The sequence below is a fragment of the Vicugna pacos genome, chromosome 1 (genome assembly GCF_048564905.1).
Source record: "Vicugna pacos chromosome 1, VicPac4, whole genome shotgun sequence".
Taxonomy (NCBI): Eukaryota; Metazoa; Chordata; class Mammalia; order Artiodactyla; family Camelidae; genus Vicugna; species Vicugna pacos.
In genome coordinates this window covers 76,418,455-76,443,360 of record NC_132987.1, presented here as the reverse complement: position 1 = coordinate 76,443,360, position 24,906 = coordinate 76,418,455, and the positions used below count along the sequence as shown (strand labels likewise).

Sequence of the window (24,906 nt, the reverse complement as noted above, 5' to 3'; positions counted from 1 at the left end):
AACCTGGTCAGTGTGTCCTCATCTTTTCCAATCTACTCCATGTTAGACAGTGGTGGGGTTTTCATTACGGAACTTCTGTCCTCTGTATAACTGACCATCTTTAGACTCTAGGTATGCAGCCCTGTGGTAAGCACCTCTGAAGATGGTGGAAATATGAAGCTAAAGCTTGCCCAAAGAATAATGATGGTATTAAACGAGTTATAAATTAAGGTATTCATTCTGGGTTGGCTTAGCCACTAGCCATTTTCCCACCTTTCCTCTTTCTACTATCAAAGCTGAAAATTTGCTTTCCTGGACTCCCCTATAGCAAAGTGTGGCCATCTGACTCAGTCCTCATAAACAAGATGAAAGCAGAAGTGTGCTGAGTGGTTTCTAGAAACCCACTAGATAAAAGGCATAGGCAGGGCTGGTTCTGGCTCCCTTCTCCCTTGTTTCTGCCTTGAATACAGAAACAGTACTTGGATTTGGGGGTGTCATTTGCATCCATGAGGGAAAGGTCAAGAGAACCGTGTGAAGCTGCCCAAACATTCTTGAATTACTAAACCCAAACTAGCAGTCACTCCCCTCCAGATTTCTCATTATGAAACAAGACTTAAACTTCATCTTTATTAGTTTAAGTAATTATAATTGGATTTTCTTTTACTTGTAGCCAAAATTATTCCTAACCAATAGAGAGACAAAGCATGATGCAAGAAAGCATTAGAAGCATACTTTCTTTACATTACTGGACACCAGGAGATTATTTATGATGAACTATGATTTACAGTCTTTTCTTGCCAGAAGTGGTATATAGGAGTTGAGAGGAAGGAAGACACTTGCAGCAGCCACTAGAACAGAGACTGAGGAAGCGGGCGAGACACATGTCTGTATACAGAGTGTCACAACTAAAATTATTAGACTGAAGTGCAGGAGGAGACAATGTTGGCCAGATAAGGAAGGAGAGCATTAAAGAGAAGTTGGAGCATCAGGGTGAAATTTATGTTTAGTGTGATGTGTAATTTGGAACTCTTATTGGCTCATGCAGTGAATCAGCCATTTATTTGGTGAGAGACAGCTCCATGGTAGATTCTAAGAATATAAAAATAAAAATATCTTGTTTCTGCCTTCAAGGGATTACAGTTCAATAGAGCCAGACTGTATCAGGTTTCAATGTAGGAAACAAACCATTCCAGGTACGTCAGGCACAAAGAAATATAATGCAGGGAAATGGATATTGACAAAAACCCTGGAACAGATAGAAGGGCTGAATCAGGGGCCACATGGAACAGTTTAATTTAGCCTCACACCATGAAGCTGCAGAACAGAGGGCAGCAGCCTCCTGATGCCACTGCTACAACCCCCTCCAGTTACACATGAGGATGGTTTCCATATACAGGAACACTGACGCTGCCCATTGCGTCTGCTCACTCACATCCCATGTCCTGCATAGTAGCAGCAAAACAAAACAATATTTTTTCACATTCAGAATCTAAGTACGGTTTCTAGTTTTTCAATCTTTCTAACTGGAGAGATTGCAGAGAAGATGCAGGAGACTAAGGGAGACAATATACAGTTTCCACCACACCGATGGACTTTTAATCAACAGTTGGTGCATCAAGGTCCTCTGAAAGAAGTTCAGGCTCCAAAGAAGGAGGTGAGTTAGGAAAGATTTCAAAAAAGTGATGGCACTTGAACAGTGCCTTGAAAGATGACCTTACATTTGCCAGGTAAACAAAATCAGGATTGGCTTTCTGGGTAAGAATGCTCAGTTAGAAAAAGGAAAAGTATGAAGCTACTGAGATATTCAGTAGGTAGCTCATTGTGTCTGGAGTTTGGGGGCACAAAGTGGGCCAGGAGGGGAGGAGTTTCAAGGTTCAAAAGGACTGAGAATGAAGTGGGGGTCAGATCATGGTGGACCCTGAATGCTGTATTGAACAATTTGGAATGAATGTATCCTGTGGGTGGTGGGAAACCAGAGTCAGGCCTTACACTGTAAAGCACTATGACTGAGTTTATGCTTCATAAGGATTGCTCTAGAAGCATGCGAATACTAGACGGGGAGTTCAAGACTAGAAGCGGGAAGACCAGTTCTCAGAGTGTTGCAGTAGAAAGTGAGGAGTAGCCCCTTGAGCTGGGGAGAATCTTGACGTTATGGGAGAAAGAGATGAACTGGGTGTCCTGATAGCTTATGAAGGTGTAAAGGTCATCTGTAGAAGACTTGCAATAATGCGGAGAGCAAACAACGGAGACGAGGACTGGAGTGGTGCCAAAGGAGAAAAGGAAATGAATATGAAAGGTCTTGATGAGGAACGTGTGGGAGTGGGCATCTCTAAATTGGATCACAAGATACTAGTAAATGTAGGGGAAGAAATACAAGTTTGGGTGGCTTAACTTAGTTCTTCAGGGGTCTGAGGGAGGCAGGAAGAGAGGGCAAAAGTCACTCCATGTTTTTAAGCTTGAAGTCCTAGGGAGATAGTGTTGCTGTTGACAGTATTGGGTAAGTCACCAAACATTACCAGTTTGAAAGGTAGAAGAGAATGAGTTCATTTTTTTTCCTGTTAGGGTATGGCATTAAACAGCCATCCAAGTAGGGAACTGTCCATGCACTTTAAATGAATATGTGGTTTTCCTGTTTTCGATGGAGTTAGCTAACAATGGGTTATCATTTGTCAATAAAATATAATTTTGTGTTATGGAAAATACTAGTGAAGTTATTTAGCCTTGTGTGCCTCTGAAGTCAGAGGCTGAGATGTTCAAGAAAATGGGAGAAGCTGGTTAAAGATACCAAGAAGAGACACACTTGGGTAAAGATATGGGGACGTGTGAATTTTGTGGATATAAGTTTGTATTTGTCAAGACTGATCCAAAAAATAAACAAATATATTTTCTGTACTGAACCCCCATTTAGATATGATGCCTCATTTCTGATTTGAGGCTGTATATCCACTCAATAGTTTGCCAATAATTATACACTAGCCTCAGCCAGAGAAGACTAGATGGCATTTCCTATAATTGTATTTCCTGGGATTTCTCCTTAGAAAATGAAGGGGAACCAATGTGTCCAGATTCCTCTCAAACTTGTTCCATATTCTTTCACAGAAAAACTCTTTTAAAAATCATTGCAAATAGCCAAAATGAGTGCATTAGTAGAATGCAAAGTGATGAAACAACACACACTGATCTTTGGGGGCATTCTGTAATCAAAGTCTTTTTAAAAGTTCAAAGGTGGAAAAAACCTCACACATGTAAGGGAGACTTGTACCCTGACCTTTGAGCACAGCACTTACAGACGTGCAATGAATCACTGGCAATTCAAAGGAAGGAATAAGCACATTTTTCCTGCTGTGGCCAAAAGAACTACCTCTTAAAATTTCCTCTCTAACTCAAATTGCAGACCTTTGAAATACAATAAATTGTCCTGTATGTTCTCCAACAGACAATTTTCAGTCTGGGGACCTTTCTTACCCATAATTGTATTATCTTCCCCTCATATCATCCCACAATAACATCCAGAAAATGCCTGGTATATTTTAGACACTTAAATAAATTTTTGTTTCTGAAATGAAATTTGCTACTTTCACTACTATCATATTCCTCTCATATGAAATTGCCAGACTTCTGTTATTTGAGGTAAGCTCAAATAATGTTATAATAATAATAAAAAAAAAAACTTTTTAGAGCAGGGACAACGTTTGTCTGCAATCAAAGCTGCACAACAGTTTTAGAATAGTTTTTGGGTTTGTTTTATTGTTGGACTTCATGTATTTTATACGTAGAACTTCTTTATTCTACCATATATATAACAACTAAGTAATGCAAAATATCTAACATGTAAAAGAAAGGAGCCTGTGTTGTGATATTAGGGGTCTTCTATCATCAGCCTAACACTCCACCATCTTGTTATTTGTAGCCTGAAATTTCTTCAACAAGGTGTAAAGTGATATTATCTTTCTTCTTGTATCTAACTCATATAGATAAAAAATCCCCATAATACCGGAGGTGATGAATAATTATTATCATCAACTTCCCATTGGCAGGATCTTCCCCCAGAAAGAGGCATGCCATTACATGCCAAGGACTTAAAGGGACTGGGATCATAGACTTGACTGGATTTATTGAATTTTGTCTCACATTATTGTATAACTTAGGGGTTAAAAAGTTTCTTCAAGACATCTAGGTGCCTGATGGGCCTAGAGTGTATAGTTGGTCATTTCCTATCCTCTCTTCTGTCTTTCATTTTCCCCTGGAGCACAGACATCCCCTCAGTCTCTGTCATGGTCTTGTCTTTGTATCTGTATCTCAACCAGACCATAAAATGTCTTTGTTTAATTATCTTAAACTGAGTCCTAATGCTTATTCTTTCTAAATTTGTAGTCTCTTTTCCTTTTTCTCATCCTCCACTTCAGAACTATCCCTCCATGCTTGTCCCCACCTAAAGTTCTCCTTTTTATAGCACTATATGTCTCGTCTTTAGTAACCAAGGATTATTAACCCTGAGCAGAAAGTCTGATGGTGACAGTAGAGAATGTGGCATCCCACTGACCTAAAGGGGACTGGGGCATTGAAAGAGATTGAGATTCTCTAGCCATTATACCTCTATTAAAAGTTAAATCTTTATTCTTCATAGTAACCCTCTTTATGGAGATGATCACAATTTCAGGAGCCTAGAACCTGCACTAAATTTGGTTTTCTAGTTCCAGAGGATACATTCTCAGGATTTCTTGAGCAATATATTACAGTGGATAACAAAGAAATTGACTATAATAAAGTGCATTTAATACCTATTATATGACCAGGAGTAAACCAAATAATCTGGTTTTAGGGCTCATGAAAAATTTGTGAATTCTATCTGAATAGTCTCCTAAAAATGAAACCAATGCTGCCTGGGTATAAAGGCCTCTTGCCCAGCACCCTAACTCACTCTTGCCCATTTATACCTGCCGTGATACAGCTTGCTTCCATGAAAAAGAAATGTACCCATCAGCCTGTTGGTCAACCTCAGTGGGAAAAGGAACTACAATTTTACATTAGCCTTGACATGTTGACCCAGAAATAGAAACCATTTCACAATTTTTAATATTCTAGGATGGGAACCAAATCAGGAGAGATGAAGAGGGAGGGTTGTGGGAGAGCATTTCTTATCTTTCTCAAACCTTTCTTCTTTTCAAGGAGGAAAAGCAGTCTTACCAAAGAAAATTTTTATCATCAGCTGAGAGAACCTCGTGGGGACTCTTCCTCCCCCTACTATTCTCCATTCACCTTCCAAATATTCCTATTCCTTTTGGATAAACAAGAGTTGAGAGAAGCAAAACTACACATATTTGAAGAGTTTTCTCTTTGCTACCTGTGAACTGTATCCCCCCAAAATTTTTATGTTGAATCCCTAATGCCTAGTACTTAAGAATGTGACTGTATTCAGAGATAAAGCCTTCAAAGAGGTGATTAAGTTAACATGAGGTTGTGAGGGTGTGCTCTGATTCAATCTGATTGGTGTCCTTGTAACCAAAGGAGAATAGGACAGAGACATCAGGGATGCATGTGTTCACGGAGGGAAAACCATGTGAAGAGGCAGCAAGAGGGGGGCCAAAGAAGAGCCAAAAGGAGTGGCCCAAAGGAAACCAAATCCATCAACACTTTGATCCTGGATTTCTAGCCTCCAGAACCATAAGAAACAAATTTCTATTGCCTATGCCACCCATTCTGTGGTGTTTGCTATGGCAGCCCTAGCAAACTAACGTATCTCCACCCAGTAACAATTCATGGGAAGCTCCTGCCATTCTTATCCAACCACTGTGCCAGCTGATGCTCTCCTTTTAACCTCTTGCCCCTCAAGATTCTCTGCTTATACTCCTCAATCCCCTTACCCACCCATGGTATTTCATTTTCAAGTGCCCTCATCCATAACTCTCTCCGATATCTTATCTCCCATATCTTCTTCTCAAGGAACAAGGCATTTTAAGCAACAATTTAAATCCTTTAAAACCAAGCCTTTTCCTGGAGAATCCAACTGTTGTTTTTGCACACTAGACTGAAACATATGTACTTACATTTTGATCCTGAGTAAGTCACACGGTAAAGGTTCAATTACAGGTTGCAGCAGGAAAAAAAAAAGCACCATGAAATGATAGAACAGCCTTTACTTCAGATCTACACAAGATTATCAAGTTTATCTTCTGAGATTACCAGAATCATGAGAACAGACTGCTTCCCTATGGGGCAAATACTAACGCCCACAGAGCTACCTGCAGAGAAAATCTGGCCCCATTCACGTCCACAGTGATTCTCCAGAAATGCGTTCTTTGCTTTCAGTTTAGTGAAGCATGGAAGACTTAGCAAATGACAGACTGTTTTGATAGTGAGCCAACTGGGCAGGGCTCCTTGATAGTTCTCTGTTCTGTAAACTAGCTAGCACATTGCTGATGCTCAATAAATGTCACATATTATCAACTATCAATTATTCAGTGTATAATGACAAAGATGCCTTGGCATGCATTACCCCTCAAAGCCTCATCAAGAACTTGTGTGATCCAGACACCACATCATAAAACAGATTGATATTTTTACTTAAACTGCTAGACTGTATACATTTGTATTAATGACACATCTTTAAATTACTCCAATTTGCTTATAGAGACAGCCAACAGAACTCACTGAAATTACTGAACATCAGTAACATAGAGGAATTTTTTTAAGTTAGGCCAGTACAATATTTGCAAACATTACTGTGATAGCCTCAGATGATAACTGACTAATGTATTGTGTCCATTCAAGCACCTTGATCTATACCCATACTTTTTCCTTTCCTAGAATTTTCTTCCTCCCTCAACTGGATTTGTCCTCATGAAAAAAATCCAACTGACCTCATTTGGAAACTTCCTCTGAAATGACCTTCTCCCACACAAGAAACAATGTTTGACAGATCTTTGTAACAACTTTAGTACTAGGAACAATGTACACGGAATGTGTTCAAAATAGATGGATTCTAAGAAGTGCCTAGATCTTTGGGGGTGTCCATTAAATAGCTGAATGAAGGAACACCTGAAGCATAAATCTGTACATTCCCCATTGTCTGTCTTTATATTACTCTGTGGTAGATATACAGATTATCAAATAAATGGGGAAAAGGAAGGAGAAGGAACCCCTGAACAGTAGGGGTAGCCTGGATCTCAAGATGACAGTGACCTCCAGATAATAGGCAGCTCACCTCCTCTCCAAACCGAGAAGGATCTGTTCAATCTTTCAAAGACCCTGAACCACCTGTCTAGTAAAAGAGAAATCTATTAGGCAAGTCCTTAAACTTTACCAAACCACATTAAACCTAAGGCATCTCAAGCTGTAGCAAGTTTTAAAATCTGCAGCAGTCACACTGAAAATGAATACAAAAACAGAATACATTTCTCCAACACTTTAGCTAATTTCTCCAAATGAATCCAGCCCCTACTATTAACATACTGGGGGTACATGCCCCCACGTCCTGATAACAGCATTGAAGAGTTAGTAGTTATGACAGCAAGAGGGAATATAGTGTACTTAAGTGGAGGAGAAAGGTGAAAGAAAGACTATACCTCCTGTTTGCCTTCAGCAGGGCTTCATTTTATTCACAAATTGAGAAAAATAAATAAAAACAAAATTCTAGCTTCCAAGACAAAACAATATTCTATGTAGTAATTAAAAAATAGTTCCTGGAGATTCTTAGACATAGAAAACAAACTTATGGTTCACTAAGGGGAGTGGGGAGGGAGGGGTAAATTGGGAGTTTGGGATTGGCTAATGCAAACTACTATGTAAAGAACAGATAAACAACAGGGCCCTACTATAATAGCACAAGCAACCATATTCAGTGGCTGATAGTAACCTGTAATGAAAAAGAACGTGAAAAAAAATATACATATAACTGAATCACTATGCTGTACACCAGAAACTAATACAACATTGTAAATCAACTATACCTCAATTTTAAAAATGGGAAAAAAATAGTTTCTGTATTATACCGAGTCTGAATCTGACATCTTGTGCCTCACTAAAGAGCGACTTTCTGCCTGTAGCACAGACTTTTCAGAAACGCTTACTCATTCCTGGGATGTAGTTGCTGTCATCCTCTGCCTAAATGTAAAACAAAACCATGGGGGTAATGGAATATTCCCTCAGTCCTAGGAGAGAAACGATACCTCTGAGGCTTGACCTGATCATAATGACATGTTCTACTCTATCTTAGTATATAAAAACTGTATCAAACCCATCTGTGGCCAAATCAGTTTAAAACTGACTCTTTCACCAGGTGCTGTGGAAAAATTTTGTCCTCAGGTAGCAACTCTTTGAGAATCTCAAATAACTTCACAAAACTAAATGCTATCACTAGCTTATATTTTCAATAGGTTGAATGCTGTTGAAAGTTCAGTACAATGTTTATAAGGGATAGTATCCTCTTCTCCTTCAACACGTTATCTGATCCTCCACCTTCTCCTGATGTTGATAATCACTGAATCATGCAAGGCAGCACCATGCCCTCCACCCCTTCTTATCGGAATTTGATAGATGAGCATTGCATTCTCAAAAGCTTTGCAGTTTACAGAGTCTGATTGCATTGGTGGCATGACTCAGAGCACAAACTAAATTCAGCCTGCTCCTTGGTAGAATAAAGTTTTCTTTCTTTTCTTTTTTAAAAAAATTTATAGTATTATATCTGATTTCACACTATTTTCTTCCAACATTTATATTTCATTTATATGGAAGAGATCATGGGAGCTTATCAAGGTCTCTCATATCATATTAAAGTAATAATTTCTAAGTATAAAGCATCAAATTGTAAACAGACTCCATTGATGAGTTTCATGAATTCATGCTGCTTGATCTTTCTAGTTTTCAAAGATAGACATTCCAATTTCATTTTAAAGAGCATTAATGTCTTTGTAATTAAGATTGCCGATTTTTATGCATCCAATTTTTTTCTTTGATAGATCATAAGAAAAGACAAGCTATAGGGAACACTATTTAAAACTCAAGTTTTGTTAACATAAAAACAAAACTGCTATACTTTAGTTGTGTTTTTTGTTTGTTTGCTTGTTTGCTTTCTTTTTGCTGTCAGTAGGATAAGACTGCATACTGGTAGACTGGTGCAGGAAAATACGGACTCAATTTAATGTAGTTCAGTTTAGTTTGAATCAGTTGATTCAATTAGGTTCATCTTTAAAGAGGGCTATTAGGTAGCAGGCACTGTGCTAGGCGCTGAAGGCATACAAACAGGAGGAAGCTGCAGTGTCAGCCTTCAGGAAGCATACAATCTATTCAAGAATACTGAAATGTACACACATAACCATAATACAGGGAAGCATGGCCTAAGTACTGAAGATATGCTGATGTAAGAAAGGGCAGACAAATCTCATTTGGGGGGTGGGGAGGTCAGAGATGGCTCCGCTCACTAGGAAGGATGAGATTTTCTGGCCCATGAAGGATCGAATACAACTCCACTGTGAAACTGAGTGGCCAAGGCCACATTCACCTATGGGCCAAAGTAGGGTCACACATTCACCTAATTTGTTTCATTTCATTGGCTTGTGCCTCTGAGCGTAAGCAGCCACTTTACTTCTGCTTCAGTCTCACCCTGTAATGGCTGAACACTCCTTCAACAAATCACTAAACCTCTCTGAGCCTCAGTTTACCATCTGTAAAATGGTAATAATATCTTCACATAAAATTGTCATGAGGACTAAAAGAGACTGCATATATAATTTATGAGAGAACTATTATTGTTTTATACTTGCAATACACATCCTAGCCAAAATGACGGACTACTGATCCATTCTGTGAAAGAAGTAAAAGAAAAGAGATAGAATGCAACCTGTTCCCATTCCCCTCTCCAGACAAGGCTCATTTTAGGTCCAAAAGCTGAAGAATTATGGAAGAGGATTAACGAGGAAGATGAATTTCTCCTTTGATTCTGTAAACTTTAAATAACAAGAAAGCATTTTTTCTTTGGGTTTTCTTGAGCTTCTTCCTGTCTGTTACACAGCTGCATATTTATATGGCTCCATCAAGTAAAAAACAAGGAAACTTACAGAAATGTGGCAGTAGTTGTTGCACCAACAAAATCTTTTCTAGATGGAGACATGGGGCAGGCTGCCAAGATTCTGCTGTGCTTATTTCCAGATATCTGTCTTCCCAAGCCTTGCATCAGTAATTGGAGGCACAATACCCACCTAGTCAGATCCAGGTTTCTAACCACTCTACAATTCAAAGGTAAACATCAAGAAAGCTTCCTCCTACCACATTTATATCCCTACCCCTACTTGATACAGACTGCATAATCCTGATGAGACTGGCCAACAAATGCATAGTTTGCTGTTAAGAATAAATTTATGATGATGAGTTTATTCATTTAACTGTTAGTCATGCCACTGAAAAAGGTAATTGTTTGAAAAATCAGAATAAAAAATTTTCTGGTTATAGTCATCATATACTTTTGTTTTTTGGAAACAAAACAAATTTTGGAAACAAACAGAATTCACCAAACTGTTAAACATTCCTTTGTTCTTAATTAAACTTTTTATTTTTGGATGTGTAGAATCACTCAGTCTTGTAAGAAATAATACAGAGAGATCCTGTGTGCTCTTCGCCCAGCTTCCCCCAATGGTAACATTTTGCAAAACTATAATGCAGTGTAATATCACAACCAGAATATTGACACTGATATATCTACCAATCCTATTCAGAGTTCCCCAGCCTTATATGTACTCATTTGTGTGTGTGTATGTGTGTGTGTGTGTGTGAGAGAGAGATATGTTTAGTTCTATGCAATTTTATCACATGTTTATGTTCATGTATCCACCAGCATAGTCACAATACAGAATCATCATAAGGGTCTCTCATATTGCCCCTGTATAACCACTCCCACCTACCCTGCTCCATCCTTAATCCCTAACAACTACTAAAACGTTTATAATTTTGTCATATCAAAAAGATTATATAAATGGAATCATACAGGTAAGTAGCTATTTGAGATTGGCTTTTTTTAACTCATCATAATTCCCTTGAGATTCGTCCAAGTTGTTGTGTCTATCAATAACTTGTATAATTATTGCTGAGTCATAATCCATGGTATAAACATACCTCAGTGCATTTAACATTCAGCTGTTAAAGGACTTCTGGGTTGTTTCCAGCTTTTGTCTATTACTAATAAAGCTGCTATGAACATTCTTATACAGGTTTTCATATGAACATGAATTTTCATTTCACTGAGATAAATGCCCAGTAGTGCAGTTGCTAGGTTGTATGATAACTGCATGCTCAGATTTATAAGAAACTGGCAAACTCTTTCCCAAAGTGACCGCACTATTTTATAACCTCACAGCAGTGTATGAGTGATCCAGTTTTTCCACCTTTTTTGTTTTGTTTGGGTATGATTTTTTACATTGCATTAGTCTGTGTTGATGGTAAAATTAGTAAATAAATACACAGCCCATGTAAGAACAGCCTGTAAAAAGTCAGTCTCAAAAGTCCAAAGGGTAAAAGGCAGGAGTTATATAAAAAAGTCTCTCAAGCAACAGCCTCTTTCTGACTTGTCTCAGCTCATAGGGCCTCCAGGTATGCAGGAAATGCTTCATATTCCCGGAAAGTACCCAATATGCCCTAAGCCTTTGCTCAGTCTAAATTAAAATAAAATATTTTCTTTCCAAAACAGGATCATGGCCTACAAAATGCTTCAAGTGGCCCTGTGTTCAACATTGCTAATAGGTAAGAATCTATTTATTTTTTCTTTGTCGTGTCTTTTATAACAGGTTGACAGATAACCTCTTTTGAGTTTTTAAAGAAATGAACAAACCTATTTTAATCATGGACCAATTCTAAAGCATTAGGGAAACCAAACATTGTGTTATGCTGTGGTTTTGAACATGTTAGTGTTAACTGTATGTGTGATCATTTTATTCCTAATTATAATATTAACATATTAACATGTTACTGTTGCTAAGAAGTCTATTTAACTGCTGCCTCCAAAGAAGTGCTCTGGTGTCCTTGAACAAAGAAAAATTTTAAATGCCTTTCAGAAACTATAATACTTACATGATACAATTATGTGGAAACCTCAAGGTACTTTGAGTGTGCGAATTCATTAACCTTTTAGGAAGCTGTAGCTCAGAGAAGCACGTGCTGAAGGCACCAAAGGCCAGATGATTTGCTGCCAAGTTGACCCAGTAACTATGTGGCTTATATCTGAATGGAACTAAGAGGTCATTTGTTTTCCTTGTAACCAAAACTGAAAATACTTACAAAGGTATAAATTATTTTCACAGTTAAATCTCTATAATTTAGAAATACTTCTAATAAAGATGCTTAAATCAGAATAAATTTCTACTTTTATGATAAGCTTGAGACCCAAGCAAAAAAATATACGTATTTTGCCTGAGACACACACACACAGATAGAGATATAAATATATATCTGAAGTATGAATCTAGATATGTGTGTATACATAGATACATGTGTGTATATAATCAGCCTTTTATTACTAAGTACACGAATGATTTTAATAAAGTGTTTTAATCACCTATATTGCACTTTGCATTTAGGACATGTTTAAATAAATGATTAGCAAGTTTTAGCCAAGTTATTATTAAGCAATTATTATCAAGGTATATGCAGTCATACTCAGTTACAGTCCACACCTCCAGTTCAAGAAAGTGAGGCTGGCTCAGTTTAAGAGAGTGTCTGAGGAGCAACTGTAAATTGAAGTCATGGGTTGGTTATAATCCATCGTATAAAGCTTTGCCTTGACTGCTGATCCCTGTAGCTGACTTTAGAGTGGACGATGGTGGATGACCGCAAGGCTAAAAGCACTACAGTTGGTCCACATTCACCTATGAACACGGCAGGGTCAGAAAGACCAGGCAAAAAGAAAATGGTTCTGTAAATTGCCTTTCATAGACTTTCTTTAAAAGCAAGCTGGAATTAGCTTTAATTCCAGCTGAAATACAAATTTTTCTACCTATAAAGTCAACTGGTTTGACTAACTTCACTTGAAAAGTAAATAAATTAATACATACAAACATACATAAAATCATGTACTTGAAGTTCACGAAATAATCTGAGGATCAGAATCCAAGGACAGAGGGATGTTGACACTGCTGGGTTAACCCTTCAGTCTCAGGATAGACTTGCAGGCCTAGGAGACTAGCCTTTAGAATCAGATTCAGTTGTTAACACTAAAAACTAGTTCAACTGACATTTTCTAAATCACACAGCTCTAAAGTAGGAAATAATAGCTTCAATCAGCTCTCTTTGTTTCCTCCCCACCCCACCCCTCTTTTTCATTTGAGAATGTAGCCTATTCATCTGCACTTCCCAGAGCCCTTCTGCTTGCCACAAGAAAACAACAATTTTTAAGTCTGTTTTTATTATTTAAAAAAAAACTTTTCTTGTTACAAATTAGTTGTCTAATAAATTACTTTCATCTAGAACTTAATTTGAAGTAAGTTGGGAAAAGATCTCATTATCCATTTCCCTAGTGGGAATGCTGAAGCCAAAAATGATGAAGCACCTACTCGAGTAATTAAATTTATGAGCAGAGTCTCCAAATTATTTTATTGATTTTCTCAAAATAGTAATGAATCCAGATGGGGACTGATTCCCTGGTCAGAGAATTAGAAGTCCAAGTGTCTTGATTTGATTGAAAGACAAAAATAAAACAAAACAAAAACCATCTCTTTAGCATTTAGGTCAAGAATTGCCTGCTCTGATAGTAAGACAGCAAATATTAATACTACTATTTTAAATCTTTATTATGTGTGAGGGGATTTCCATATATTATCTTAGTTCAACTCTCATAATCACTCTGAAAACAGGTGTTATGAGTGTTACTGTACAAAGAGAAAACTGAGGCTGAGAGAAATTAAATGACCAAGCTACACAGTCAATGATGGATGCCAGATTCACAACCAAATTCTACATCCAGGTCTTCTGAGAACAAAAGTCTTCCTCCTGCTATGCAAACTGTCCCCTCTGTCACTGTAATGCCAGGTATGGGATATGCAGGTGTAAGATAGGCAGCAGAGCACACAACATTTCTTTCCAAAAAAGTAATAGAGCCAATATCGGAGCCATTGGTTCCAAAAGAAAAGGTCAGTGGTTAGGGAGCTGGATCACTTTATCTGAGAAAATAGAGCCAAACCAGGACATAGCCAAGGACAGCTCCTAGTTGAACTGACTTAAAGAAAAGTTCCAAACCCAACATGTTCCACCTCAACAGTGCAATTTAAAAAAAAAAAAAATTGAAATATAGTTGATTTACAACACTGTGTTAGTTTCAGGTGTACAGCAAAGTGATACAGTTATACATACAATTTTTTCAGATTTTTTTCCATTATAGTCTATTATAAGATATCTCATATAGTTCCATGTGATTTACAGTCAGTCCTTATTGTTTATCTAATTTGTATATATTAGTGTGTATCTGCTAATCCCAAACTCCTAATTTATCCTTCCCTCCTTTCTCCTTTCATAACCATAAGATTATCTGTTTCTGCTATGTAAATAAGTTCATTTGTGTTACTTTTTTAGATTTCACAAATAAGTAATATACTATGATGTCTGTCTTTCTGACTTACTTCACTTATGATAATCTCTAAGTCCATCAATGTTATTGTAAATGGCATTATTTCATTTTTATGGCTGACTAATATTCCATTGTTTATGTATACCACATCATCTTTATCCAGTCATCTGTCGATGGATATTGACAGGTTGCTTCCAGGTCTTGGCTATTGTAAATAGTGCTGCTGTGAACACTGGGGTGCATGTATCTTTTTGAATGAGTTTTTGTCTTTTCTGGATATATGACCAGGAGTGACATTACTGGATCATATGGTAACATTTTTAGTTTTTTAAGGAACCTCCATACTGTTCTTCATAGTGGCTGTACCAATTTACTTTCCCACCAACAGTACAGGAAGGTTCCCTTTTCTCCACACCCTCTCCAGCATTTATTGTTTGTAGACTTTTTGATAATGACCATTCTGACTGGTATGAGGAGGTACCTCACTGTAGTTTTGATTTGCATTTCTCTAATAATTAGTGACGTTGAGCATCTTGTCATGTGCCTGTTGGCCATCTGTATGTCTTCTATGGAGAAAGAAAAATGTCTATTTAGGTCTTATGCTCATGTTTTGATTGGGTTGTTTGTTTTTTTTGGTATTGAATTGTATGAGCTGTTTGTGTATTTTGGAAATCCCTTATGGATCACATATTTTATGAATATTTTCTCCAAATCCTTAGGTTGTCTTCACTTTGTTTATGCTTTCCTTTGCTATGCAAAAGCTTATAGGTTTGATTAGGTCCCATTTGTTTTTGCTTTTATTTCTTTTGCCTTGGGAGACTGACCTAACAAAACATTGCTACAATTTATGTCAGAGAATGTTTTACTTATATTCTCTTCTAGGAGTTTTATGGTGTCATGTCTTAAACTTAAGTCTTTAAGCTATTTTGAGCTTATTTTTCTGTATGGTGTGAGGGAATGTTCTAACTTCACTGATTTACATGGGGCTGTCCAGCTTTTCAAAACTTCTTGTTGATGAGACTGTCTTTTCTCCGGTATATATTCTTACCTCCTTGTTGAGGATTAATTGACCATAGGTGGGTGGATGTATTTCTGGGCTCTCTATTCTGTTTCATTGATCCATATGACTATTTTTGTGCCAATACCAAGCTGTTTTGATTACTGTAGCTCTGTAGTATTATAACAGGGCACTTTTAAAAATCAAACATCCCTATTCATAAAAAGAGCAAATACAGAAAATGCACATATTTGGAAAATATTTCACTGAGTTAGTAAACAAGTCCTTGGGGTTGACCCATTGATGAAACAATTTAGGGATTCATGACCATATTGTTGGCCTGTGGTCAGATCTAGCCATAAAGAACAAGCATGACTTCTGGTTTTACATAGGGGAAAAAAATAAACTGTCTTTGGCCTGTTTCTCTAGTACAGTTCCAGCTCTTGTTGTTCAATCCAGAATTAATAATTAAGGCCAATTTTTCTTGAAGGGTTTTTTTTTTGTTTGCCTTTGTTTGTTTTTGACAAGAGCTTTTAATGTCACATTTTCTTCCCCACAACCCTGTCAGCACCTCCAGTCCTTCCCTTTGCCTTCTTCTCTGCTATAGAAGGAATGAACCTTCTCAGTCATCCCTACAGCCTTCTAGTTCCTAGAGAGTCTGTATTCCCTGATTTTTTTAAGTTTAATTTATTATATAAAATTTTGTTCTTAGTTTCACTTGCTCATTTTGACTTAAGATTGATTGATGCTCTAAAACAGTGGGTAGTGAGAATAATCTGGGAAATAACTTGGTTGGAGGAAAAATGTCACTGCCTATGACTAGATTCAGTGAGTACTCTGGGTGTTGTAGAAAAACTGTTTTCCTACCCACGTGCCCAAAATAGTCCTGGCTCTAGAGTTGGGAATCCCATCAACACACGTAGGCAGTGACCCAGAAGGAATCACAATTGATTGAATCATATAAATGCTGCCTTTCATGAGACACAAATTTCTCTGTCCACAAGATTAAAAACTAATAAAAAACTGCCAGCTTCAGAAATACACCCAACAGAATTAATGGCCGTGTGTGTGAGCACATATGTGGGTGTATGCTACTGTGCAAAGAGCGGGTTAAAACAGAGTTAAGTTAAACTCAAGTAATACAAGTTTCTGTTTGCTTTTCAAAGTACTGAACACATCAGCACTTGTAACATCAGTAAAGCCAAAGTTCCTGAGTTAAAAGTTCAGTTTCAAAAGTGTTTTATTAACAGATGGTTTAACAGAATCATGGGTATCTGGTCCTGCAGTTCACTTCCTTCCATGCTGTTTGTTCTCTGCCTTTACCTCCCCCATTTGCCCTGCCCCTTTCCCCATCGCTTTTCACCTTTAGTAACCTCCCTTCTGTCTCTCCTTCCTTTGATTTCTTTTCTCCTTCTTCTTCACAGTTTTTCTCTCACAATCCAAATTTCTTGTCTCTCTCTCTCAATTTTATGTGAATTACAGCAAAGTGAGAGAATCCATTATACTAAAATACAACCCTTAAATATTCTACTGTAAAGTTTGGGGTCAGTTACCAAAGCTTACAGTAGAAAGGAAGTAGTAAAGGGCCTGGTGACTGGATCCTAGAATTTGCAAATTTCATATAAAATTTCAGGTTACAGAATCAGAACAGAAAGTGTGCCTTCTGAGGGCAGCTCACTCTCAAGAGGAAGGAAGAATGAGCTGGGCATGCCAAGTTATGCCTCTTGGATTTACCCGGCAGGAGCTCTACACCAGTTCCCCTGCATGGAATAAAACAGGGATCTGCCATCAGACTCTGCCCTTCATTCTGTGTCTAAGTTTCACATCAGGCTTTTTGATCTTTTTAGCGTGTATGTTCCTACAACAAATGCCGTTTTCATGGTCATGAGCATAGTATATAGACTGTTCAGTCATTTCTCTACTATCAGATTTAAGGACTCTTCTTCAGCCTCCCCTGAGTGATCACAATATAGGGACTTTCTGCACTTCTAATTATACAAATGATACAGCTTCCCTCACTTTCACACTGCCCACCAGCCTGTGGTGGGCACTCATATCTTTGTGCCTAATATGAATACACTTTTATTTGGTTTTGCTTACTTATTGGCTAGGTGTTTTGATTTCTCTTTCACTTATGTCTGTCTGTCTCCATGCAGATAGAAATTCCTTGACGGTAGTAGTAGTTGCTCCCACTTAGCATATTCTACATGCTTCCAATGACAATATCATTCAGAGAAAGTAACTGTCAGTCATAACCTATTTGTTATGAATACATTCCAATTCAAACCATCAGAGCTGAAAGAGACCTTAGAGATCACATGATCCAGCCCTGTTTTACAGAACAGAAAATAGAAGTGTAGGAATAAGAAGTGGCTTGGGGACCAAACTCATCACTGTAGGGCCAGGATAAGACTTTGGATCTCTGATCCTTCTTGGCTTGTGTGGAAGAGCTGTGATCTCACATATCTCCACGCTCTGATGTGTCTGCCTTATTTCTACTGTACAGACTTTACTGCAGAGGATATTTCAGAAATGTTTAGACAGCAGAACTTGGCGTGGCAGGTCCTATTAAAACTGACTATGATACAAGATGAACGGAAGGAGGGCATGTAAGGAGTTGGAAAGAAACAGAGAAGATTTTTTATAGCTTATGATTATAAAGTTTAAAATAGGCCTGGTTGATATTGCCTACATTAAAAAAAAACACCCATTTAAAAACCAACAAAGTAATAAAATGCAAGTTTTAGTTTTCAACCCCCAGCAGTATTATACAGGCTTACAAATACAAAACTCTGACATTGCTCTCACTAACTTTCAAGGTTGATCAGGCAGAATGAAAAAGGGAGGGGAAACTTCTCAAGCAGAGAGGATAATAGCATGCCCTTCTGCATTACTTGCATTTTATTTCCAGCCCTGCCACTGACTTACTATGTGACCTTGAGTGAGTCATTTCATCTCTGTGTGTCAATTTTCTCATTTGTAAAATAGGATAATAAATACTACTTTCTGTCCCTCTCATGGGTGATGTTATTATCACCATCAATTAATATTTATTAGATGCCTGTTGGACATATAATGCTGAGGTAGGAGCTTTGGTCTGGGAGGTGGGGGAAAGAGGAGATGAAATATTTTCCATGAGCGAAAAGGAGGAAGATTTACAAAAGATAGAATTATTAGAGCCTAAAATAGCTATGCCTTATATTTTAAAGCCTACTTCTCTGCTGAGATTTATGTAATAGCATTTTTTCTTAGTTATTATACAATGCAGCAGGATAATTATGGTACAGAATACTGTTTTACTTTTAGATGATTCCAAGTAACACTATCTTAACCAATTACTGTACTTTCTTTTGTAACTGTAAATATTCTAAGCATAACTTATTTTAAAATATTTGTTAGTTATTGATAGTATTGGATCTACTTACCTAGCCACTACTTTAATTTTTAAAAACTTCCTCTTTTTAACAGAATAAATCGACATTAAATATCTAACACTGTAACTAATACCTTTTCTTCAAAGAGAATGAAGAGAAATCTGTAGTCACCTATTAGCATATCCCAGCTAAACCCAAAATTTTAATGCTGGTCATTACAGAGTAATCAGCCCAAATGAATGGGAGTTTCTTAGTCTGTCCAAATCAATCCTGTCTTCCTACTTCTGCTGTCATTACCCAATTCAGGTCCAACTAATCTCGCATCTGGACTATTCGAAGAGCTTCCAACTTTGTGTCTCTCACTCTGTCCTCTTCCTTTTTACCAACTGTCCTCCACACAACTGACAAAGGAGTTTTCAGAAGTTAATCTGTGAACGGATAAACAAAATGTCGGCATAAACATACAAAATATTATTCAGCCTTAAAAAGAAATGAAATGCTACAACACAGATAAGCTTTGAAGATACTACACTAAGTGAAGTAAGTCAGACACAGTGTTGTATGGTTCCTCTTATTTGAGGTGCCTGGACTAAGCAAATCTATAGAGACAGAAAGTAAATAATGGTTACCAGGGGCTGGGTGAGAGGGCAATGGGAGTTACTTTTTAAAGGGTACAAAGTTTCTATTGGGGACGATAAAAAAAGTCTGGAGATAGAGGTGATGGTTGCCCCACATGGTGAATGTACTTGATATCCCTGAATTGTACAATCAAAAATGGTTAAAATGGTAAGGTTTACATTATGTATGTTTTATCACAATAAAACAATGATTTTAAATGTACATCTGGTCCTATCATTTTCTTGTCCAGAAATGATAATAAATTATTTACAGAATAAAGTCCAAACTCCTTGATATGACAGTAATAATCCTGCAGAATGGAGCTCCAGTTTATCTTTACAACATTATCTCTGATAATCTACACCACAAACAACCCTACCTTTCAATCACATTGGTAGAGTGAGCGTCACTGAGACTTACTCTGCTCCTCTGCTCCTTGGCTATCCAGTCTCCTTCAGCCTGGAATATATGTCCATTGCTTCCACTCCCTTCCTCCTGGCTGTGGAAAGTTTATACCCTTTGAAGCTTAACTCGAAAGCAACTTCTCTGTGAGGCCTTCCCACCGATATCAAAATTATTCACTCCCCTTCCAATAGTCTAGTCACAATGTATCATCTTATAATTCTTTTTAAACTCTGAATATAATGGGAGTTCCTTAGTGGCAAGAGGTTTTTATTGTTTATCTTTCCATGCAATGATGATTACAAGAGCAGAAACTAGGGTCAGGCAAGTAAGTGAAGGTCTTATGACACAAAATTTGTAAAAGCCTAAGAGTTAATCTTTTCTTATATTTATGTCATATATATATATATGTCTGATCTTATTTGCCTCATCCTAGTCTCAACTCCAGTGATCACCAGTTTACTTTGACATTAGTTAGTGCTTATAATGCATTGCATTAGTTTTCTACTACAGCATAGCTAATTTCCCCAAACCTAGCAGCTTACAACATGTTTCTGAGAGTCAGGAATTTGGGAGTATCTTAGGTCAATTGTTCTGACTTAGGATCTCTCATGAGGTTGCAGTAAAGATATTAATGGGGGCTGTGGTCTTCTGAAGGTCTGACTGAAGCAAAAGCATCAGGTTCCCAGGTGGGTCACTTACATGGCTGTCGGTGGGATGCTTCAGCTCCTTCACATGTGGTCCAGCCCCTTGGGGATGCCTGAGTGTCCTCAGAACATGGCAGCTGACTTCCCTCAGAGCAAGTGACCCCAGAGTGGGGCACAGCCGAAGCTGTCATGTCTTTTATGTCTCAGCCACAGAAATCACACACTGTCCTTTCCTCAGTATCCTGTGGTTACAGCCCTACTAAGTGAAAAAGGGGACCACACAGAATAGGAATCCTAGGAGGCAGCGATCTTTGAGAATCATCTTAAAGGACGGCTTCCACAGACATACTGGTTTGACTGTATCGATTAGATTACCTAGTAGCAGGTTGGTATTACTTCTGATATCTGTTACTCTTATCTTCTAAAGTTTACATTTGTCTTTTATTTTTAAATCATTGAATAAATAAAACTGCTAACTTGTTATAAATGGAGAATATATCTGAGTCACTTTTCAACCCTCCATTAGTAGTACAGTGTTTTGCACCTAGAGGCAGCTTGAAGGATGTATAATATACAGAGAGGCTGCCATTTTCAATAGGTACCTGTTTAGAACTCGAGCTTACTGGATTGACAAATAAACTAGAAACAATAGAGCTAATAACTAGAACCCTTCTTAGAGCACAAGGTCGAGATTGGGAAAATATGAGATCATAAGGAATGTATAAGTAATGATTACTTTTTCTATAGAAGTTAAAGACTTCTGTTATTATTGTGACTGTTATCTGGCCCCAAGTATTCCTCTCTCTTAGTCATAATACAGCGCAATGGCTCTGAAAGGGGACTCCCACCTCTCCCTCCTGCTACTCTGGCCTTAAACATATTATTTAACTTTTCTGTGCCTTAGTTTCCTTGTTTCCAAAATAAAATGATTGATAAACTACTTCTTAGGTTTGTTGTGTGTATTAAAGTAAAAATATTTAGCATGATGCTCAATAAATGTTAATGAATATTATCATTATTGTATTTATTTATATGAAACTCTAATACAGCTACCTCTAACCACTGTTTCCAGAAATCAGTCTTGTAGATTCCTAATGCCACACTTTTGCACACATCGTTCTTTCAGCAAATTAAAAGACTTGTCCCTTCTCCCATTATGCTAAATATAATCACTTCCTCAAGGAATAGGGTAAGCGATTTCCCTCACCTGCTTGTGCCCCGGTGCTCCTGTGCTTCATATCAACACCTTCTCCTAAGCAGCTTTAAAAAAATCAAATCTTGCATTGCCTTGTTTTATTCTGTATCTTGGATCCTTCACCCCCTCTCCTATAGAGAAGAGGTCTCATATCTGACAGTTCACTATAACTTTGATCTATACGGAGTATTGGTCAGTGGAGACTTGCTAATGATAAAGATGTAGAATGCCTAATGTAACATTACCTACATTTAGATTCGTAATAAATGCTTCTTTATCACAAGCAATGAACAGATTGTATTGTTACCACAAATCAGTCAGGAATGTGTTCATTCTTTATACTGATTCCAGTTACAACTCTGAACATGATTGTGTTTTATTTAGGAATGAAAGCACAATGTAGACTATTAAAATGTCAAGATCTTAAAGAAGTCTGGATTTTTTTTTAATATTTTTTTCCTTAATTCTAGAGTGGGAAGGAGATTGAAAATGCAAGCCTGTTCAATTTAAAGACGGCTCTATCAATGTTAACAATTTTAACCACAGTGCAAGATTTGGGAGCAGTCTAGTTCAAAATGAAAGATATGTTCTATTTTGGAAGGCTAAGGAAGCAAGAATAAGATTGTAGGCTGCCAGGTTTGAACCAACGGTTTCTATCTATTAATTTATCCAATCCTTACAGTAATCCTGTAATTATCTTACTGTGTTATTATTATTATATCTCTTTACATGCAAGAAAACTAGAGCTCAGAGAAATTAATCAACTTGCCTAAAAAAGTGATAGAGTTGGAATTTGAATTTAAGTCTGCAGGCTCCCATACATGTACAGAAACTCTGAAAATCTCCATCTACCACACAGCATTGGCTTTCATGCTGTACGATATGAAGGTCATATAGGATGGTGACAGTATAATGATGCCAAAGGACTGAGGAGCAGCCATCTCCTCCTCCAGGTCGTAGACTTCCCAGAGTTTCCTTCTCAGGTGCCCATTCTCCCAAAGACCACAGCTGTGTTTCTTTAAGAGGAAACATTGAGAATGTAAACTATTGCCCTAAAAGATGCTGTGCTCTTGGACTCAATTACAGGAGCACTGGGAGCACCATTTTTATTGGAGGACCCAGCAAACCAGTTCCTACGTCTCAAAAGACACATATATTTGCAGGATTACTGGGACCCAGATCACAGTCCGAATATGTGGGGAAAAACACTGGCTGATCAGGTATTTGTATTAGAAACAAATGGCCCTTCACCATCTCTCTTTCTAAGTAGGCATGGCATCAGCTGGCATTAACCCACCACTAGGCCAATCCCTGATTTTTTCCTCTCTAGCTGTCTTGAACTATACCTGCTCTTTCCACCCCATGAATTAGTTTTTGTCTGGTAAACTTCATCTCCTCCTTTAAGACTAAGATCAACTGTCCCTTCCTTTCTGAAGCCTTTCCCTTCTATCCAGGAAGGCATGTGTCCTTCCTTCTTCTCTCCCCTTTGCAGGCTATTGACATGTGAATAGCTCTCAAATGTCACCCTGGAATTGTCTCATGCACCCAGCCTCCTACCTAGACTACAAAGGTAAAGTGGTTGTCTTATCCATCAAGGTCATTATTCTCAAGTTTCAGTAAATTGATTATTGCATATTTGGGTAGATGGCTGGATGGGTCATGGTCACATTTTAGTTCCCTTTTAGTTGTTCAGTAGCTAATTTTCCTCTGTGGTAATTATCCAAACCTTTAACGTCATTCCTTTGTTTGTTTGCTTTTTATACCTTTTCCCATTTATTTGTATTCTCACTCCAAGAGAAATAAATAAGAAACTCATTAGCCAGTTTCATTTCATGCTTACCTTTTTGATGGAAGATAACACTGAAACTCTGGGCCAAATGAAATTGCTAAATTATCTGAGGATTTAAATTATTCAAGATTTCCCTCTTACAATTTAGCAATTTAGACAACAAAGAAGAACAATTAATTAATTCACTTATTCATTCTCTCCTTTCACATATATCAGGTTCTCACTATCACCAGGCATAAGGGTTATATAAAGTCATAAAGAAATTGAGTGTCCTTGTTTTTCTGGGGTCTGCGTCTTATCCTTACTCTGCTTCACTGGGTTTTAACTGGTATACTAGGATCAGCTTGTTTCTGCTTAGCACTTATTGATGAAAACCACCAACTTGAATAATGAACTTAGTTTTATGCCTATTTTTCTCCAACAGGCATCATTTAGAGGTATTAAAACAAGACATTTGTTTATTCTGAAAATTAAATAATTACTTAAACTGGTAGGCTGTGTCCTCTTTACAGAATACTGAAATTTTCAAGTACTCTCCTGCCTGTAATTGTAGACCATTGCTGTAATTAGCTGACAGATACCATAATGTAACACGACTTTACTACATTGGTTCATACTGTGGCCGCACACACACTGCAAAGCATCTGAACACTGAAGTAAACAGATCACTAAAAGTGTGAAACCAAACCTTATTTGGTTTTATTCTTCCGATGTATGTCTCTCAGTCTTTTGGGAATGGCTGCATAATAGTCAGAATAATTGATGCAATGTATGTTCTACATACTCAGAGATCATGACTTGAGTCTCCTTTTGTTGCAGGCTCGTGAAACATGGACTGCTTTGAAAACAACAGCACAGCATTATCTGAATGTGAATATTTTCACCTTTGATACATCTACTGCCCAGTAAATGTGCTTTGCTGGTTAAACCAGGATAGCAAGAATAGTGGGAGTCAAAAAGTGATGCTGTGCCCAAACCACCAGCTTTGGAGACCTGGGAGCAAATCCATGCCATTTACCAGATTATTTATTATGTCTGCTTCATGGACCTGTTGAAAGGAGTAAATATGAAAATCCATGTAGAGGCCTAGAATTAGAAGTTCTCAATAAATGGTAACTTTTAAAATGAGAACTAGAATAAAGACTGAAGAATAACATTTACAAAAAAGGGGGCTCTTGGGGAAAAGGAAATAAGAAACAAAAAAGTAGTGTTATTAAAATTCTCTATCCAAAAAGAAAAAAAAAACTGTTGTAGCTCTTGCTTTCTATTGCTTCTTCTTTGAGAAAACGAGTAGACTTTTTAATTCAAGGAAGGAAAAGTGTTCTCTCAAATGGAGCTAGTCCTCTCCTCTTTTCTTCAG

The 24,906-nt window shown here is 37.5% G+C and overlaps 1 protein-coding gene across 1 annotated transcript; it reads left to right on the top strand.

Moving 5' to 3' along the window:
• The first annotated feature begins 14,975 nt into the window (after positions 1-14,975).
• On the top strand, positions 14,976-24,455 carry C1H3orf85 (chromosome 1 C3orf85 homolog). Its single transcript, XM_072970799.1, has 3 exons — positions 14,976-15,042; positions 22,844-22,977; positions 24,366-24,455. Exons 1-3 carry the CDS (start codon positions 14,976-14,978, stop codon positions 24,453-24,455), a joined length of 291 nt encoding a protein of 96 aa, XP_072826900.1.
• Positions 24,456-24,906: the final 451 nt, after the last annotated feature.

Excerpts from the sequence above, each read along its gene's own strand:
- C1H3orf85 (XM_072970799.1), top strand. The coding sequence starts at position 14,976 with ATGACCATTCTGACTGGTATGAGGAGGTACCTCACTGTAGTTTTGATT. Across the intron at positions 15,043-22,843 it reads TTGCATTTCTCTAATAATTA|GAGCACTGGGAGCACCATTT; the intron begins GTGACGTTGAGC and ends ACTCAATTACAG. Across the intron at positions 22,978-24,365 it reads GAAAAACACTGGCTGATCAG|GCTCGTGAAACATGGACTGC; the intron begins GTATTTGTATTA and ends CTTTTGTTGCAG.